At 52.7% G+C, this 20,891-nt stretch overlaps 1 protein-coding gene across 1 annotated transcript in view; it reads right to left on the reverse strand.

Moving 5' to 3' along the window:
* Nucleotides 1-17,002: 17,002 nt before the first annotated feature.
* Nucleotides 17,003-20,891, reverse strand: part of SMAD7 (SMAD family member 7) — a 30,356-nt gene continuing 26,467 nt past the window's right edge. Inside the window, 1 exon segment of the mRNA XM_063320880.1 lies at nt 17,003-19,362. Within this exon segment, the coding sequence (XP_063176950.1) occupies nt 18,824-19,362 (539 nt within the window). The 3' untranslated portion in view covers nt 17,003-18,823.

Genomic DNA, 20,891 nt, shown 5'->3' on the forward strand with positions numbered 1-20,891 from the left:
CAGCAATCGCCACCACCCGTGCGCGTCGATGTCACCCATGGAAATGCTGCGAGGAGGTTGCAGGGAGCCCCACGGCTCCTTGCTCCTCCATTTCTCGTCCGTTTTTGATCTCGTGGAAGATGTCCCTGCTCACTGCAGGGGGGCTGGACTAGGTGACCTTTAAAGGTCCCTTCCAACCCCACGCATTCGACGATCCTGTGATTCTCCGCACAACCCCTTGTCCCCCAGTTCCTCCCCTGCCTCAAAGCACCGCTCCTACGGGAAGCAACGACAAAAAAAAAAAAAAAAAGCCCGGAGGAGCCCCTGAGCAAAGGCGAGTCCAACAGGAGTCGTCACATGGAGACCTGTCCCAAGCCAGGGTGGCCTTGCCTGGACACGGCGGGGGACAACCAACCCCATGGGATGGTGAGACACCGTGGTCACCTCCAGGAGATGCTCCCATGGGATGGCTGGGGCACGTGGCCCCGTACTCGCTGTACGGGTGTGATGGGCAGGGGGTTTTGGGGACACCCCCGGGGGGGGCTGGCGGAGGGGTGGAGGGGTGGGGGTGGGGTGGGGGTGTCAGGGTGGCTTTCCCCCCACAGCGCCGCGCCAGAGCCTATTTTCCGGTGGGAACCGTCGGGATAAAATTAGAAGTAGGTTGAACTTTATCTATGACTTGAACCGGGGCTGAACTCAGCCTTGTTTTGGTTTGGTTTTTCCAAGTTCAAAAGAGTTCATGGGGAGGGAGGCGAGGAGGCGCGGGGCCGGGGCAGGGGGGGGCGGGGGGGGCCACTGGATATTTTTATTTTTTTTTTAAAACTTGCTCTCTCCGTGATGTCGCTGGAGTTGGACCGCCTCGTCTCCGCCGAAAGGCTCTTCTCGCGCTATCTCCGGTTCGAGGTGGTGGGGCGGTGGCTCAACTACCGCCGACGGTCATTTATTTCATGGCGGATATTTGGTAGCGCAGGGTTGACCAAGCTTTCCCCGTGCCGCCCTTAGCTCAGCCCCGGGTCCGGCCCGGCCCAGCCCAGGATGGGAAGGCAAAGGCGGGAAACTGGAGTGGTTTTGGCAGGTACCACGTGGTGCAAAAAGACCGCGCTGCTCCACGCTATGGGTGCTTCGAGGGCTTTTTTGACGTGGGGGGTTTTTTCATAGGGTGGTTTGGGTTTGAGTATCTAGCCCGACCTCGCCAGGGACATGTTCAACCAGACCAGGTTGCTCAGAGCCCCCTCCAACCTGGCCTGGAATGTTTCCAGGGATGGGGCGTCTCCCACCTCTCTGGGCAACCTGGGCCAGGGGCTCCCCACCCTCAGCGTAAAAAATTCTACCTTTCTGTCCTGTGCCAACTAGCTGGGACCTCCAGGCAACCTCGCAGCATCGCTGAGGAGCTCGTATGGACCTGACGCTCTTCCTAATCCTCGGTTTTTCACGTGGCCACCCCGTTGTGGAGCTGAATTTGCCCGCCCGGCCACGCGCCAGGGGACCTGGGAGCCAGAGTCGTGCTCCGCATCCCTGACCCCCGACCCTGTGGGTTGTGCAAGCTGCTGGCATCCGTGCGAAGGTGTGTGGGTGGTACAGACGGCACGTACGGGACCGCGCAACTCACTCGGGGAGTCGGGGGCGGGGGGGGGGGGGGGGTGACGGTCACCTCCGGGTGACCTGGTGCAGGCGGCAGCACAAGGACGTGGTCGTGAAGGTTTCACCTCGGACCCTTAGCGGAGCTGTAAAGGGACGACGGCACCGCGTCACTCCCGGTGTTTCCCGACGAGCCCGTCAGCTCTTCCCGGAACAGATAGGAGGCTTTGGCCACACGGTTATAGTTCGCCTCCTAAATTACTCAAGAATTAGGAGAAACTTTACCAAAGCGGACCTTCTAATTTTAACGAAGATGCCTCCGAGATCACTGACAAATTTAGGGAATGCACAGGGCAGACTCATTTCCTGGAATAAGAGCTACTGGAGAAAAAGTCCCTCCAGGCTGGCTCCTAACTATGACACATTTGATAGCCATTCAAGGACTACTGGGAAACATGTGTCATTTGTCTCCGTGAAGCCTCAGACAGAGTTTCATCATCGAGTCTGACTGCCCCGTGAAATAAAACCGCCCAACGTCCACCAGCAGCGACATAACCTCGGGTGTTTACGTAGGATGTGTCACGAGGGTGATTTCTGTATTTTTTTTTTTTATTTTATTTTATTTTATTATTTTTTATTTTCTTTTGCCTCTCCCCCCCAAGGTTTTACACGCGGCTGCAAAGTGGCTTTTATCCCTGCGGCACCTTGGTTCCTTTCCCCCTCGCTTGGGCGACCTGCGTCGTCCCGCGAAGGGTGGCGCGGCCCGTGGGTGTGCCCCAGCCCGTGCCAGGACCGTCAATGAACTTTGGCACCTTAAACCGTGGAAAACCCGACGTGCCGGAGGGAGGGATAGGTGCCCGGCGTCCCGGAGATCGGATTGCCCCAGGGGATTTGCTGGGAGTCCCATGACGAGCCTGGAAGGGAGCCCAGACGGCAGGGCACCGCCGCGCTTTCCACCCAGGGCGCTCAGCCGGGGTCTCCAGAGGACAACCGGTGGCCTCTGTCCCTTGCTGTCACCCTTGCGTGTGCAAACCCCAACCCCGTACCAGCCCAAGGTCTCGCCGGGGGGGGGTGTGTGTGTGTGGGGGGGGATGTGATTTGCGCCCCGCCACGCGGGATGCGTGGGATGAGGGCACGTGGCGGCGGGCTGCCCCTGCTGGGGGTCCCTCCCGCGTTGGCGTCGCTGGTCCCAGGGGGACCGTACCTGTGCTGGCCCTACAAGGGGTATCTACCACGACTTGACCCACATCGCTCACCCCACGGGCGGTTACCTGTCACCCTGCTGCCTTGGGGGTGTTTTTTAGGCCAAATCTTGTTCTCCAGCCATGACCCACTTTTCCTGCGCCTCTTCGGGCACGCGATGCTGCCCCGGTCCCTCCCAGCCCACAGGAGCTGCAGCTCTGGCCACCGGCATCGTCCATCCTCCCCAGCCTCGCGGGGTCATCCCAGGTCCTCGGGGTCTCTCGCCGCTTTGTTTCGTCTCCGAGGTGTCAGATAGGACCTCAGCGCCGGCTGTTTTGCAAGCAGAGGAGGAATCTGGTGCTGCAGAGGGGGGTTTTTTTTGGTTTTTGGGTTTTTTTTGTTTTGTTTTGTTTTGTTTTTTTTTAATCTTCCCTGTCTCAGCTTTGCCGTCCCTGCGAGCTGTTTCTAGGAGTCCTTGCCCAAGTGCTCCGTCTCCAGGAAATGCCGTTATCAGCCGCCCCCATCGGCCGCTCCATTCCGAGCTCCCCGCCTCGCTCCCAGGGCGCCCGGTCCCAATCCAATTTCTACTGGAAGCAGATAAGGCAGAGGAAGGAGATAAGGGTTGGCCGGCAGCCTGGTCACCCTGCTGCCGTCCCCCCCTGACTCCCAAGGGACAGATGTCAGCGGCGGGGGGACGCGGGGACACCCTCGGAGCGGTGCTTGCAGCCCCGCGGCCGGCGGGTTGGACACGGGGTGGGCAGCCCGAGGTCCCCAACCCTTTGGGACAGCCGGGTGGCACGGGGACCCAAGCGCTTGGGGGAGATTGGGGCGACGCGTTGACCTTCCTCCTTGGGTGTGCGCACCCAAAAGTGGCCATTGACAAAAATATACAGGGAGCGGGTTCAAGTTCAGGCTGGACCAAGGGGGCTCTTGCGTGGCTCAGTCTTTCATCCCTCTGCACCTGCGTAATAAAGGTTTTCTTCCCCAAAACCTCCAGCGCAACCTCGCACCTCTTTTCCGAAGCACCCAATTCGCCCCCATCTCCTCCCCTCCTCTGTAATAGCAAAAAGGGCCAGATGAGTGAAAAATTTAAAAAAAAAAAAAATAGGTGGACGGGATGGTTAGGGACCACCCATTTCGTCTCCCAGCGGGTCAGTGCCGGCTGGCTGGCGAATGCCTTTAATTAAAACTAAACGGTTAATAGGAAGCTGAGCAAAGGTCTCCCGCTTGGCTCCCGACGCAGGTGCCAATGGAAATCGTGCCGAGGGCTCCGTGTCGTAACAGCCAACCTCCGCCGCGTCCCTTTGCCAGGCCACTAACGTCACCGCGAAATCTTGCTCCCCAATACTGCCGCCCTGGTGCGGATCAACCTACCCCTCCGAGGTGGGACATCCCCGTGGGTAGCCCTCCATCCGTGGCCCCCTTTCCAAAGGGCTCTTGTGTCTCCGACCTGCGGGTTTGACCGAAAATGGGGTTTTTTTTAAGCCTGGGGCAAGTTATATTTTGACCGTTGTCCATTTGTGAACAGCAACAACAAGAAAAAAAAAAAAAAAGAATTACCCAACACGGAGCAGTTTCCCAAGGTTGAGGAGCAGGAGGATGGAAGTAATAATTAATCGGCAGCGGCTGGCGGGAGCTTTGCTCACCTAAAACGACCTGGTCTAAGGGTCACTCCACAAAGGTACCTGGAACTTCTAAATGAAAAGATCTTGTCCTGGCCTGAGGGAGGGAGAAAGAGGGGGAAAAAAAGAGGAGGAAAGCGAAGCAAGGAGTGACAAAGCCACCGGGATCCCCGGGAGGAATTCATGCCTCCTTCCCAGCCCTCTGCTCCCCACGCTCCCCCTCCATTTCCGTAAGGCCAGCGCACCTTCTCCTTCTCAAGTAATGGTCTCACAGGACACGACTAACTATCTCAGATGTCCACACCTTCCCAGAGCCAACGTGTTTGCGCCGGAGAGCGGGGTTTTGGGGACAATTCACTGCTCTGCCCATCATTAGCGGAGGTGCCCTGAGTCCAGAACGATGATGATGTCTCCTCCACGGCCACCTCACCTCTTCAAGCAATGGCGGGCTTGATTTGGGATCATCAGCCTAGACGGAGCTGACACCATCCAAAATGCCAGTGAAGATGGAGTTAGATGTATTTCAGTGTGGATTTTTAGTCCCAAATGGCCTGAATTAAAATCTGCAGGAAAGTAAACGGAGCTCTTGGACCGAACCCTCTACAATGAGCGCAGACATCTCCGCCACAAGGAGCTCTTGGACCGAACCCTCTACAATGAGCGCAGACATCTCCGCCACAAACTTACCTTTCAAGCGGCCGAAGAAAAATTCGCCCCGTGTTGTTTCAAAATCCCCTTTTTTTTTTTTTTTTTATTTTTTTGGTTTTGGCATTTAAAACGTCCTTAGCAGACGTGCAGGGGACACGCAGCAATGCGCCGCTTTATCGTACGGATTCCAGGCCAGGTCTTCAGCTTGGAAAAAAGTATTTCTAACTGCGCGTGTTTGGGTAGGGCTGGATTTTTTTATTCTAGCGGGGGGTCCGACGTCCTCCGTCTGAAATGGCAACTCGCGGCACGCTGAGGGCTGTTGCTTATCTCACTGGTGATGCTGTTTCTGCAGTTCCAGGGTCCTTATCTTCAGCGGAGTCAACCGTGTACTCGGAGCTAATTGCAATAAACAACAGAAAACCCTTTTTCTTATCGAAACGTCTTCGTGGGGAAAAACATCGCTTGAAAATGGATAAGCAGTGGTGGGTTTGTCCCAGCTCTCATTTTAGCACCTGAGATTTCACCCTGATTTTCCCCCGGAACCCTGCGAGGATCAGCCCAGGGGTTCCCCAAGCCCCCGTAGACCTCAGAGGAACCACGTTTCTGGCGACGTTTCACACCCCTTTGGGGATGGGGTGTGACATCTGACGGGTGATGGTTGGGAAGCCTGGGAACCCTCAAGCAAGAGCATCTCGTCGAACCTCTCCGAGCAATTTGGTGCTGAGAAAAACTGCTCTTAACGCACCCGTCCCTCGCCTCGGCAAAGCCATAAAAGAGCTGAACAACAGCTATTATGCTCTATAATAATGAGAAGAATAAAGATCCTCTAATAAATAGCATTTACCCGAATCAGTAATATCTAATGAGCGCTAGATAACGATTTAGCAATAACGGTGGTCAACTAGTAATGGAGGGAGTCTGGAGGAGAGCGTATAAAGTGCTGAGAAAATTAAAAGGTATCCCAAAAAAGGAAGCCCGGAGGACCTGGGGTTGTTTAGCCCAGAGAAGAAAAAAAGGAACAGTGAGGGGACGTAGTCCGTCTTAAAATGTAGCTCCTGAAAGAAAGGAAATAAACTCTTCATCCCCGCGGAGGAAGGGCTAAGCAGTCACGGGCTTGAACGTCAAGAAGGAAGATGCCGCCTGGGTGACAGGGGGCAGTTTGCCAGCGGAGGGGGGTAATTAAGGCCTGGAAAAATCGCCTGAAAAAAATAGTAGAGCTGCGCTTGAGATTTGGAAGGTGAGGTTGGAAAAAGACCTGTCACAGGTGGTGTAAGGATAGCTGCATTGCCCTTTTTAGGGCTAAATGACTGGATTTTCAGTGCTCTCTTCCAGCCCCGTTTTCTATTATTCAGTTTATTTTTCTTCCTTGATCGGGATCCATTTTGAACTTCAAGGCAACGTCTCACTTCAGCATTTTTCTCCGTTGTCTGCCGTCCAGTCTTCCTGCAGGGACAACGTCTTCTCCTCCAGCAAGGCTAACAAACCTCCACCCCGCACGCGTAGGGGGCCAAAAAACCTAGAGAAGAGATTACTAACGGCGAACCCCAGGGATTTAGTAGACATTATTCCGGATATTTAAGGTCCAACACTGAACAGATGGGAGCTCGGTTCCTAAAATGTCATCTTTCAGAGAGACGTACCCAGTACCAACCCTGAACACGGGAGACGAAGATTTGCTTCCATGAGACGTTACGTATCTGTCGATAGTGCGGGCTCTTGCATTCCTGGCACAGATAAAGACCAGCATGAGCGCCATAAATCCTTTTGATGTTCCTCAAGCTTAAGCTCCAAGGACAGCCAAAAAGATAGGAAGACGGTGATGAAGAAAAAGCAGACGGTGCTTCACATCTCAGAGCTTTTTACGAAGGAGGCACGTGGCATGGAGAAACCCTCAGAATAAAGCTGGGTCTGGAGAGTCTCGGCTTGGGAAGGTCCCAAAAACGAATGAGGTTTTTAAGGAGGGGTTACAAGACGAGGGTGAGCAAGGAGTGGTTAGGAGGAATTTTAATTAACATCAGCGTTTGCAACGTTATTTAATAAGGTCCAAAAAAACATCTGAGAGCAATGAAAGCTGAAACCGGTGTTTTCGGAGCAAACAGAGGCAAGTGTGGGGCTGGGGGAGTAGGGTTGGCTTCCCCAGGGGATGAGGGGCACCTGAAGAGGTGGTAACTCCTGGGGAGAGAAAAGCTCAGAGATGTGGTTTTGGGGGTGGAGGAAGGACTGAGCAACCCTGGGATGGGAGATGCCCCGTGCATGCTGGCTCCTGGGGCCGTGCGTGGTGTAGGGGTGCCACCAGCCCCACGAGGTGGCATTTAGGGAAGTGGGAGACCAGCAGTATCAGAAACCGAGAGCTTTTTGGAACCTGGGCACCCCACAGTCGAGGCGCCGGGTTGGGCTGAGGGTCTCTGTCTGGATTACGCACCCTGCAGAAGCGGTTGAGCCCCGTATTTACAAAAGGACGCCAATTCAAGGTGCGAAATGGAGGAGGCCAACCTTGGTGAAGGCAGGGTGGTGATAGATGGGCACCTGGATTTGCGGCACGAGGGTGGGGGACATCCATGAGACTACAGCAGTGGCGCAGGGGGACAGTGACCACGCGCCGCCTGAGTCCACCATGCCTCCCACCAGCAGCTTTGCCCCCCCAGCACCCTGGCGTGCATTTTGGCCCCCACTGGAGAGGACACCATGGACCACGGTGGGGTGTCCCAGCCCCAATGACCCCGAGAGCGAGCGCGGGCAGAGGGGAAGGCCAGGCTGGGCTGTGCACGACGCACCAACCTCGACCGTTCAGGTTCTCCCCGTGCCCGAACTTGTCGATGGGGTTGTTCAGAGCGATGACATAATTACGGTTTCAATCACAGATTAATAAGAAGTGGGGTTTTTTAGCAAACGCCGAGGCATGCCCGAACTGGAAGGGCATTTCACCTCCCCGCTGCCTGGGAGCCGAGGGGTGCCATACCCTCTTTGATGTCTCCTGGCGTGGAGGTTTCACAAACACCAGCAGCGGCGGCGGCGGCGGCAGCGGCGGCGGCTGCGCTAATGTGCCTGCTGCAACTACCCTTCCCATGGCGCGTTCTCCTTCGGGAAGCCACGCAGCTTTCATCTCCAGCACTCAGTTGGGCGAGGGGTGTATGAATAGATTGGGGAAGAAGCCATCGCCGGCCTCTAAAATAAACAGCTTCTGCTGGTGGAGGAAAGTCTCCCCAGATACCGTCAAAGGCACAGGGGGGTGATAGAAGGGGAAACGGAGGCAGCGGGAGCTTGTCCAAGGTCATTCAGAGCGTTTCTGCGATGTGACGAGCTTAGGGATGCAGCTGAAAGGCTGCAGCAGTGGGGGAACCTGGCAGAGTTCAGGCTACCACGGACCATGGACCACTGCATAACCATGAGATGTGAGGGAGAGATCACACCCATGGGCCGGGTACCAAAAGCCAAGCTTAACGTCGAGCTTTTAGGGGCGGACCCTGAAGTAGAACCATTTAAAGCAAAACCACAGAGGGGCAGAAACGTGTTGCTTCAGGAGATGACGGATATGGAAGGCTACATCCACATCCACAGTGACTTCTTGTCTCTCTAGCAGGTCGCCCATTTTTCCTCCTCCCTCATCGCTCAGCCCAGGGCTCATTTGGACCAGGCGAATCTCTCACATCGTTTGGGTCAGGAGGGTTCGGTGCCTGATGGAGGAGCTTTTGCACAGCCCTGGGCATGTCAAGCCTGCGGTTGTCCCTCAGCTACTCCCACCGGGAGTCCCAGAGCCCAGCCAAGCCCTGCCAATCCAACCATTTAAAAAAAAAAAACAAAAAACAAAAAACAAAAAAATAACCCATAACTTAATAACCCTTTTTTTTTTCCCCTCACCTGTCCAGACCCTTAATCTTCAGCCTGCGCTTTTCAAATTTCTCCTGCAGTTGGAGGACAGGAGAGTTTTGTGTGCTTTCGACAAGGGTGAGAGGCCTACAGAGCCCTTGGAGCTCTCAGATGCTCATGAGCTTCTTGTAGATGCCCAGGAGCCACCAAGCAGAGCCCACGTGCGGGAACCCTGCAGGGAACTTAAAAAAAGCAGCTGAGACTTTGGGACGGAAGCGTATGACCAAGATCTGCTATTCCCTGTGGTTTCCTGCTCTTCATCTCCACCATCTCCATTTTCAGGCCCATTTTAGACATTCCTCAAATTCTGCATTTTCGTAATCCTGTTCCCCTTATTGCTTCAGCTGAGGTTGCTTCACTGGACTGTCCATCTCCACTGGAAGGAGGTGAATGTATTTGAACTTTCTGAGGTCTGAACGCCAAAATCGCCTCATCTCCGTCTTCCTGAAATTTCCTAAGCCACGAGCAGGTCTGTATCTGGAGGTCGGTTTCCTGTAACAAAGCAGGTCCCTATCTGGAGATCTGTTTTCCTGCAACCAGAACATGCCCCAGGTGAGAAATTTGCCTCCTGAACTCAGCGTGACCTCCAAGAGCTGAAAGGCTTTGGATTAGGAGCATCGGGCTTGACTGCGCTGAAAATCAATCCAACCCCGGAAGCCGCGCTGCCGAGAGCGGTGATGCATCCCTGCAAAACAGCTCAGAAGTCCCGAGAAATGTTATTTTTATGGGATACCCACTAAAACACCAGTGCCTGCTAGCGGTCCAGCCCAACAGCGTCCCTCAGGCCAGAGGTCTCCCAGGGATAATCCCAACTGGGGGTTGCGGTCCCACCGTCCCTCTCTCCAGATGGAGCTGGCGGCGCCTCCACCAACTGCAGCCTCACGTCTCCCCCCCCCCCGCCAAAAAAAAACCTTAAAAAAAAAAAAAAAAAGGACCTGAAGGGTTAAAGTAACAATGAAAGTTTTACGAGTCCAGGCTCCAGATGTTGCAGGCAGGAAGATGAAAGCGATCTCCTCTGCCTGGTTGGGGAGGCACTAAGCCCTTAATAGCCCGTCCTGCGGAGGCAATGCCCTGCCTCCAGCCCCGCTCGGCTTCGTCTCCCCGTTGGAAGCGGTTCGGCCGGGGAGCCCGCAAGGCAGCGAGTCGCTGCGCGAAGCCTTTCTGTCCCACTGCTCGCTCTTGATCAATTATTAAAAGCAGAAAATTCTCCAACCGTGAAATTCATCCCGGCTTCGCCGCGGCATGCTGGGCTGGAAAAAAATCAAACCGCAGGGCCTGCGCTTCCAGGGGAGGGAGTAAATACCTCTTCCAGTGGGGTGTTTTGGGGTGCCGGGGCATCTCCAGGGGTTTGGTTTTGGTGGCACCAACCTTCCTCCTCGGCTCCTCTGGCCACCACGGCTGAGCGTCCTTCCCGCCCACTGCTGTGTGGGGCCCCGCCACCCTCCCAGCCGCCCTCAGGATCAAGATCAAGATCCCATCAAGTTCAAGAAGGTTGGTTGCCCTTCCTTCACCTCCATCGGGCTCTAGCAAACGCCTTGACACCTGGTTTCTGCTTTCTTTCACCGAAACCCTTTTACGACGACTTAATTTTCTCTTTTCCTCCTCTTGCAAGCTCTCAGTCTTGGCTTGTCTTGCTCATGGGAGGCAAAACCTGTTTTCTGACCCATTTTCCACTGGAGGTTGGCTCTAAACTGAGCTTGTTACCTTCTGGAGGTGTGATACTGGGTGCCGGTTATGTCCCTTCGCTGGTTGAATGATGGGACCCAGAGCTGTCCTGCTCCTTTCTTTGCAGGGTGCCTCGCGCAAAACAGGTACTGTTGGGTTTAGAATGTGATTTTTTTCCCTAATTTTAAGCACATTCAGATCGGCGTTCTTGTCTGGGCAGCTGTAGGGAATAACAGGGGACCCCCTCAGCTCTCACACAACAGCTCCCCAGAGGTCTCTGGTGGCCCAGCTCCAGCTCACGCCTCAGAATAACTTACATATTTTCTACTGGACAGGGGATATAAATACACCCATGGTCATGCCAGTCCCAAGTATTGCCACTACAGCAAAAGTAATAGTGCCTTGCAATATATGAGATTGTTATTTATTTTTTTTTTCCCTTTTTTCCCCACATGTGTTGTAACCCTAGTAACCGACAGCACCCATATCGTACGCTGACGTACGCTGCTTTGTTCCCGTCTGATACAAAGAAAGACTGAGAACACTTCACCACCACCGAAAGCTGATGAAACCAGCCAGAATTTACTCTCGGAGCTGTTCTACCACCCAGCGGGCCTCAACCTCCCTTCCTTCAGCCCTAACCCTGCACAGAAGACCGCAAGTTGATGGAACCAAGAGCTTTGAGCATCTGCCCTGCACTACGGGGCTCAACCAGGCTCAAAGGGGCTCAGCTCCTCTTGGCCGAAGGAGCTCAGAGCGCCACCACCCGCTGGTGCCTACGGCCTGGGCTTTGGGTGGTTGGTTGGGTGGGGGGAGTAAGGAGACGCCCCCCCGTCTTGTTTCAGCTCAAAGGAGTGTGCAGTTACAGGAGAGCGAGCGCATGAGCTGCTCACCATAAATACCTCATCATTGCATATGGCGCCAGGCACACGCCAGGGCTGGGACAGGGACATCAACGTCCCTTTGCGCAGCATGTCTTCATCACTGAGCTGGAGTCCTGCTTCTGCTCGGTCCTGCTGGTCCTTTCTCCCTGTTCCAATGAGCGTCTCAAAAGCCCGACCACCAAAGGACCACTGCCCCAGCTCAGACAGCAAAGCACACCCTTGTTCTTACCACGAGGTCCTTCAAGGAGGACAAGTCATGGCCCAGCTTGACCCATCTCTGCTCCAGGAGAGCTGCTAATTGAGGTCTTCTCCCTCCACCCAACCTTTTTCGTTTCTGGAAGCGAAACTGAATTTCCCCACCACCACCACCAAAATTTCCACCACGCTTTCGCATCTGATGACGTTGTCAGGAGGTTCAGGAGTTATTGGGTGTGCAGCTGACAGCCAGATGGACATGTGAGCACTGGAGTTTCGTGGCTTTCAGAAACTGGAGTGTTTAAAAAAAAAAAAAAAAAAAAAAGTGGATGGTCAGATTCATCACCCGGAGTATTTTGGTAGTTCATGACGCTGGTCCAGTCAGCATGACAAAGAGGAAACATCCCGGGATTTTCCACCAAAGCTGTCGACAAGGACCTTGGCTGGTAAACGTGACACAGCGGTGACTTCCCTGTTAACCACTAGAGCTACCTGAGCCTCTCAAGCGCCTCCGTTTTTGTTTCATTTCATCTTTAAGCCACCCAGATGGTTGCGCAATGACTCACCGGAGTGCTCAGGGATGTCCCTCTGACTCCCTTGTGCAAATATGCAAAGGCTGGGCAGGGACATCCTCCCGCCAAAGCCTGGTGGCACGATGAGGTCACGGGGGATAGAACTCTCCCAGTATGGACTGGAGGGTTGGATCCGATCCTGGCCTTGCTGTCATCCCCAAGCACAACACCTCTCATTGCTCCTCGTGCATAGGCTGCTTGGGGCAAGGTCTTTTCATGATGCTTGTCCCCAAAAGGCTCAGGACCCCATGTGAGTCCCTGTTACTGTGCAGATAAATGCCACAGGAGTAGCTCCGTCCATCGCTTCTTGCTGTGAACGTGTCCCTTAGTCGGTTGGCCCAGCCCACGTTCATCTCCTCCCTTGAACCACCAGAGATCTATCCCCTCCATGACATCTTGTCTCCAACCCTGTGCCCAGTAAAGCAGAATATATTTTTAAGCACATGTAGACAACCCAAAGAAAATGCTCTTTCCGTGTACATGGGTTTTTTATTAATTGAGCTTAAGCCAGTTCTTCACCGCTTTGCCTCCAGAAGCCCTTGCAGACCAGGACACGCATATACGTATAGACCCAACTGAGCTACTGGTTGCAGGCTGATTTAAGCTCCACTGAGCCAGCTTTACACCAGTCAACACTGAGATCGAAGTACAAGCACCGTAAAGCAAATATTTTTCTAAGGACTCATTTCTCTGAATTGTGTGGAGCCACCAACCCATAACCACCACATCATCCTGCATGGACAGAAGGGCCCATTCACCTGATGGGCTTGCAGGCAAACTGCGAGAGAAGAGCCCAGAGGTGCCTTGGAGTAGATGGGGAACGAGTCAGATGCTGAGCATCACCTACACGAGGCTGGGATCACGGCTCTGCGCCACGATCCCAGTGGAAATCCGTTTGCAAACGGTTTTCCCATGTGGAAAACCATCATCTCAAGATGGTGGAGTTTTACCTCCTTCCCTTGCAGTACATCAGCCGTTACAGACACTATCTTTTATCAGCAGTTGACTCTCTGAGCGTATTTCGCGTGTGATTTAGCAGCAAAGTTACATCGTTTGACCCTTCTTTATTGCACTCTTCAATTACGGCTCGGCAACATCGGGATAAAAAGGCCCAACTGTGCTGTAATTTACTGCGTCGCAGCGTATCATTAGAAGATTTAGCACTGATTATGCTGGAGCCGTGGTCCAAAGCAAGAGTACAATTAACTAGAACGGACTGATTTCAGACATCCCGAATTTCCAGAGAAATCCTTTTAGAAGGAGGAGAGGAGGGAGACATGTCTTGCCGTCTGCTGGGAAATCAGGACTTCAGACTGTCTCCACCAGCTGATGTCTGAGCCTCTTAAGGGAATGAGATTTCTGTAAGGTGATTTCCAAGGAGGGAAGAGTGGAAACCACAGCTAAGCCGTACAGAGCACGATGATACGTGAGGTCCCAGGGCCACCGCTGCTCCGTTGGAAGATGTCCATGGAGCTGGGGGGGCTGCTCAGACCTGGGGAAGTGCGTGAATTTAGGTGCTGTGGGCGTGGGGAAAGAAGGACGTCACGTTGCTGGCCAGGAGTGACCTGGAGGTTGGACATCAGCGTTTTCGTTTGGGAAGGAGCCGGCTCTGCCCCGGCCCACAGCTCCTCCATCCAAGGGCAGGTCGGGGCTGTGGTTCTGCTCCTTAATCCGGGCGTTACCGGATCATCCCAATTTGACCAGATCAAGAGTGGCCGCATAACCGCATTTCTACACAAATTACCTCCAGCACGGGGACGCTGCGGGGGGGGGTGGTGTTCTGCAAGCCCGTGTGTTTCGGGCCTGGCTTTGCGCCAGCGGCAGAGGGACTCACCTCAAGTGAGAGTGGTCGGACCAGACGAAGTCTCCGGCCGGAGAGGACAACGCCAGCAGGACCACATCAGACCAGCTTTATAGCGGGTCAGCACTTTGCTTTAAGTAGCCGCAGCTTTTCCGAGCCCTAAGGATGGATTTACAGTGTCGGCAAACCCCAGCCAAAGGGGAAATTCTTCCTTGCTTTTACCTCCAATCTCGATTTTAACCTTCGGGATCCTTCCCACCAGCCCTGGAGGAGAACAAGCTCTGGGTGAACGGGGACACGTATGAGCCGGTGCTCAGCATCCTGCTGTCGCGTTCTTTTTTTTCTTTTTTCTTCTTTTTTCTTTTTTTTTTGCGTTGAATGAGGGCTAAAATTAGCTCAGCAGGAGGTGAGGACTGGAACATTTTAGCTAAAGCTGCCGTAGCATTGAAAAGCCGGAGTTTTGCTGATTATTTCCCAGCTTTCTTACTGCGAACAGCGTCGCCTGGTCTTTTATTTTGACAGATGAATGCGAGTCAAAAAAAAAAAAAAATGCCCTAAAATAAAGTGCTCCCTGAGTTGTTTCAGCTCGTTCTCCAGATGATTGCTCTAACATTTCACCTGGAAAGCCACGTCCAGCTGAAGGTCCAGCCGGCTCAACACGTCTCCAGCCACGGCCAAGGGTAATCACATAGGACAGGGTGTAAAAGGGGTTGCGTGGAGGACATCCCAGGCCCAGCAGACCCTGGCTGCACCTTGCAAGTGAAACAACACCCCACCGGCGCTGTGCCCATCACGGGGACACCTCCACAGTCAGTCTCTGGGCTTTGCTGGATCAGTTTTCCTCTTTGCGTTATCATAGAACTATAGAACGGTTTGGGTTGGGAAAGGGAACTTTCGAGGCCATCTAGTCCAACCCCCCTGCCACGAGCAGGGACATCTTCAACTAGATCAGGTCGCTCAGAGCCCCATCCAACCTGGCCTGGAATGTTTCCAGGGATGGGACATCTACCACCTCCCTCTTTATAAAAAATTTCTTCCTTGTATCTAGTCTAAATCTCCCCTCTGTTAGATTAAAGCCATTAAACCCTTGTCCTGTCCCAACAGGCCCTACTATAAAGTCTGTCCCCATCTTTCTTATTAGCCTTCTTTAAGTACTGAAAGGCCACAAGAAGGTCTCCGCGGAGCCTTCTCTTCTCCAGGCTGAACCCCCCCAGCTCTCTCAGCCTGTCCTCCCAGCAGAGGGGCTCCAGCCCTCCCAGCATCTCCGGGGCCCTTACGTATTTTGGAAAACCGTGAAGAGTGTTCGGTTAGGGGCACAAGATTTCCCTCCTCTGCTTTCAGCTCTCAGGAGGAGCAATGGTTTGTAGCCTCCGTGTCTCACAAGTGGAAAGCCTGAGAAACAGTCAGGTTAAATGACTTCGTCACATCTCCTGGACCGACGAGCAAGGGACAAGAACCCAGATCCCAGTTCAAAGGACACTGTCATCTACGCTACAATTCGGCTTCCGGGCCTTAACCACCAGGATATGGTACGTACCTCATGGAACAAGGTGAAAACACCTGCAAAACAATCTCTGAAACGCAGAGCCCTCTGGTGTGCCCACTTGGCTCGTTGCTGTCACGCAGCAGGGACAAAACTATCACCTCGTCTCTCCTGGGGAAAGACCAACGTCTAGGTGCCAGCACAACAGCTTGGAGGGGGGAGAAGTACGAGCGAGCCCAATATTCCTTAGCTTTTGGTTACTCCAGAGTAAAAGCCAACTTCTCAGATGGATGACCATAACCCTACTGTGGCCATCGACCTGCTGGCTCCTAGATTCGGAGGGAATCTTTCCAACCCCAGGTCCCTACTGCCTGCACAGCCCTGCTCCCGCGGATAAACGCTACAAAAGCTCAGAGTCGACGACAGCTTATTTTGCACTAAACTTGTCTGCTTCATCCTTCATCTGTAGAGCCTTTGACGGTGTGTGGCCCAGGTGGGCATCGAGGACACAGATGGGAGCGTTCCTCCTTGAGCTTCTGCTGAAGCCATCCACGCTAGTTTGGCTGCTGGTCCACGAAGGTATGATGTGATTGTTGGGTATTTCATGTCTGCTGGTGCAGAAGGGGAAGAAACTGAGCCAAATTGTAGCACAGACGACGTTGTCCCGACATCTGCCCTTCCAGGTGTCCCTTAGTGCATATCAAGCATCCACCATTCCCTCAGCCTTCGATGCGGACTCCCAGCTGAAGGGTGAGAGGATGGAAATTGAAACTCCCATGCAAACCTCACGCATGATGAAAAGCCGTTTTGAAGCTGGTTCATGGGGTCAGTGACACGAGTCCAACTGAAGGCACAGTCGATTCAGAGCAAATCTAACACCCTGTCTCAATAAGTCCCTCTGGGTCGGGCACATCTCCATTGAACAGGAAGGCGCAGCGTTGAGTGAACCCAGTCCAGATGCTCGCAAAGCCTCATCTACTGCCATGGCCATCAACCACGTGAAGGACAGTAGAGGCTGGAAGTCACATTCCTGAAGTCCAGGCGCTTTGGCATGGAGGGAGCTTACAAGCCCCATCTGGACCTTCTACCTCTCCAAATTCTTCCATCTCCAGGACCCTGGTGGTTTCAACTCCAGGTCCCCCTCCACAAAAGGCAGGAACGAGCTGTAGGGACCTTCTCCCCGACAGAGGACGTGCAAGCGGGATGGAGCAGTGGATGCCTGAAGGCAAGGCGAGTACAGTAAAAGGCAAAGCCTTTCTTTCCAGAGGCGAGGAAGATGAAGAGGGCAGGAAATAGTTGAGGAAAACCCACTGAGGACTGGCTTTCCCCTCTTCTCCTCAAATCTTCCTCCTCACCTGGTGGCATGGGCCACCCGAGTCCCAGCACAGTGCAGAAGCTTGGCCTCCCCTGGTATTTCAGGGACTGGGACAGTGTCGAATGGGAGCTGGCTTCCTAGCACGGGGGTTCTTTCATGTCGAAACGATGAGAAACAGGAATAATGACGAAACCAACGCCGGCAGATTTTGGGCAGCGAGCCGGGAACCCCTGTGCAACCCGCCCAGATCCATCCAGCCCCTCCGGACTTGGGCTCCTTGGGTGCATCCAAGTCGGGGAGCCCAGAGTCGCGCGCACCCAACGGAGCCCCAAAACTCAGGAGTGACCCCCATCTGGGTCCCACACGGGGTCCCCACCGCCGACCCCGTGCCATACCCGCCTGGAGCAGCGTCTCTCCTCCCTGCCTCATCCCCCACCACTAAAAAAAGCCACTCGGCACAGCCTGGGATCAAGTGTAGGTTTTTATTTTTTAATGGAACATAAAACTCCTTTTAGAAAAAACATTCATCTGGATGATAACACCCATAGAAAAAAACACCAATCTCGTGTTCTTTTTTTTTTTTTTTTTTTTTTTTAATTTGGCATTTGTTATTTGCATTTATATTAAAGCAAAGTGCATCTTTCTTATTTTTTTTTTCTCGTTTATACACATTGCACAATACATAAATAATGATGCTTATAAAACGTCTTTATATTTACAAGTAATAATATATTTATATATAACATAAAATACATTTTTTTTTTCTTTAATAAATCTCAGGGTTCTTTTTTTTTTTTTTAAGGAGTCCTTTTTGTGTGTGTGTGTGTGTGTGTGTGTGTGTGTGTGTGTTTTATTTCCAAAGCACTACAATGCTAAAGTTCCAATGAGAATGCTCTCTTGTTCATTTAAACCTTTATATTTAGAAAAATAGCTTATGTTAAGGTCTAAACATGCTCATTGAGCTAAGAACAGTGTAAAAGTATCATACTCGTGTATGAATTCAAGAAGAAATGAAAGCACAACTGCATTTCCAGATAGGATGGTACCGGGATAACCTGATGGAAGCAGGTTACGACAGACCAACTATCGTGAACACTTTTTTTTTTTTTTCTTTTTTTTTTTTTTCCTCCTCTCTTTTCCCGTTCCTTTTTTCCTTTGTTTCGTCGGTTTGGTTTTTGTTTCGCTTTTGTTGTCAGGCTCCTGTCGCTTCGCACCTCAGCTCCGACGATAAAAGCCCGACGGGGGCCACGCGCGAGGTTTCTCCCCTCTTGGTTTTCTCCCCTTGCATCAATCCATGACCATGGAGGGGGGGGAAAAAAAAACAAAACAAAACAAACACCCGCCCCCCCCCCAAAAAAAAAAAGCGGTGGAAGGATGAACACAGCGACGTTAGAGAGACGTGAACCCAGCGATGAGAAAAGCAAAATTAAAAAAAATTTAAAAAATAAAATGAACAAATAAAGACCCGGTGGGGAAGGTTTTGCACCATACCCTTCGGTGGCAACGTGGGGTTAGCACCGCTGGGGAAGGGGTCTCGGCGGCACCGGCACCGGCAACGGCCGGTGGCGAGGGGAAGGCGGTGCGTAAAAAACGCAGGTATCTCGTCGTTTTATCCGAGAGAAGGAGCTGTGACGTAGAGCAAGTGGCTTCCGAATCCACCGATCGCACAGGACAATCCTTTCGGAGGCGCGAAATAATTACCGCATGCGATCCATTCCCCACCCCACCCCCCCTCCCCCGCAACCCTTCTCTCGCCCTTCTGAGTTATTGGTCATTCACACTTTTAAAAAATAAAAAGGGATATTTATCAAAAGACCCGAGGCAAAAAAAAAATAAAAATAAAAACAACAAAAAAAAAAACCCCACCAAAAAAAAAAAATAATCTTTCCATAAGCTATTTCTCAAAACGGGTTGGGGGGGAAAACGAACAAAAACAAAACAAAAACGAGAAGTTTTGCATGAAAAGCAAGCACTCAGAAGGAAATAATAGCAGCAAAGTAGTATAAATGTCGTGAGTCCACTCTGTCTCGAGTCATCGGTTATTAAAAATAACCTCCAACCAGCACGGGCAACTGCTGATAAACTGTCTCGTGTAGCACTGGCCCCAGCCTTTCACAAAGCTGATCTGAACGGTAAATCCGGTCCATGGTTGCTGCATGAACTCATGGTCGTTGGGTCTCTGCAAGCTGTACGCCTTCTCGTAGTCAAAAGCCTTGATGGAAAAACCTGGAAACACTTTGTGAACCAGCAACGTCCTGGAGTCGGGGTTGTCCAGTGTGGCCGACTTGATGAAGATGGGGTAACTGCTGCGGTTGTACACCCACACGCCGTCCACTTCCTTGGTGAGCTGGATGCCGTAGCCGATCTTGCTGCGGACCTTCTGCACCAGTTGGCTTTTGTTGTCCGAGTTCAGCTGTCCGAGGCAGAAACCATTCCCCTGAGGTAGATCATAGAAGATATCCAGGGAGGGCTCTTGGACAGAGTACAGCCGACCCACGCGCGTTTTCTCTTCCCAGTATGCCACCACGCACCAGTGTGACCGATCCCCCGGCTCCTGAAGAACTTGGGAATCTACAGAGAAGAAAAAAAAGACAAATTGAGCATCGTGGGGTTAATACGACCCAAAAGCGATGCAACAAAACAACGGCAGGTCCTTGCCTGCCCATGTCTTCATGATGCTCTCCATGCACACACCCATAGCGCATCCACCGTTTCCAAAAGCCAAGTGTTAAGGCCACCGTTAAGACCATTAAGTTGACCCAGGGTTGGGTCACCTGTGTTGCTTCCCTGCCCAGCTCTGGTTAGCGATGTACGTAGCAGTTACAGGTCCTGAATCCCCAAGTCCACCTTCAGAAGCAGCTTGAGACCCACCGGCAGCGCCAGTGGCGCAACCATCCCTCACCCCCAACCATCACTAGGACCACCTTCAGTGCCAACAGGAGAAATTAAGACGCTCCAGATCCAGCAAGACCGAACACCCTTAAACCTCTCACTTGCACCCACCAGCCGATGGATCCATTTCCATGAGTAACCCCAGGGGACCGGAGGGGATAAGGACTCCTCTGCTCTAGCTGATGGGGTTTTTCCCTGCCCGCAGGCAGAGGTGGTGATGGGAGAGGATGGAGATGTTGGATGAAGCCCCGTGGGACGCACCATCAGACAGCGGCAGGGTGGGGACCAGAAACCTTGCGCTTGTTAACAAAAATGGCCTAAAAAAAAAAAACCTCCAAAAGACACCAAAATTCGTTCCTGTAGCCCTTCTTTTGACGCCTCCGCCCGCAGCTGCCCCCTGCGAGCAGCGAGGATCCCACGTAGGAGGAAAAAGCAATGGGGGGGGGAACCGAAAAAACACGAAAAAGCCCCTTTTCCTGACGGAGGAGCCCTAGCAGCCCAGTGGGTAGTTCCTTCCAGCCTCATCAGGCACGTTAAGACCCGGGAACTATTCATCTTTATAATTGTATTTTAAAAAAAAAATGAATATATTTAAAAAAAAACCAGAAAAATCAAGCTGGGAATGGGAGTTAGCGAGCCGTTGCCGAAACAACCCCCTGCACCACGGGAGAAGGTACGGGACCGGGGACGGTGGGTGACCCCCAAAGCTCTCCCGGCATCGCCCCAGCATCCCCCCCCAAAGTGCCCCCCCAGCCCAGGTAACCGCAGCGTTACGCTGGCTGCCTTGTTTTCTGGTTTGTTTGGGTTTTTTTATTTTTTTTTTTGCTATTAATAAGGCAGTTTTCCCAACGCGGGCGTTTTTTGGTTTGTTTTTTTTTTTTCTCCCGTCTCCGAGTCGTGCTTCAAGCCCCGCACTGTGCTTTTAAGAAAAAAAAAAAAAAAAAGAAAAAAAAGAAGGGGAAAAAAAAAACAAAAAAAACCCAAAACCAAACCCAGCCACACACTTTTAATTTCCTCATTTCTATGCCAGCGAGGAAAATATTTCTCCAGTTGCTGGAAGCAGCTACTAAAAATGGGCCTGACTGCGTACGCCCCGAAACAGGGACCCTCGCTCCCGGCTGAAACCCCCAATGGGGTGCCCCCCACCCAAGGGGGGCACCCAGCAGGGCAAGAAACCCCCCCGGGGATGATATTTCCTGGGAGACAGA

This window comes from Chroicocephalus ridibundus, chromosome Z, assembly GCF_963924245.1.
Source record: "Chroicocephalus ridibundus chromosome Z, bChrRid1.1, whole genome shotgun sequence".
Taxonomy (NCBI): domain Eukaryota; kingdom Metazoa; phylum Chordata; class Aves; order Charadriiformes; family Laridae; genus Chroicocephalus; species Chroicocephalus ridibundus.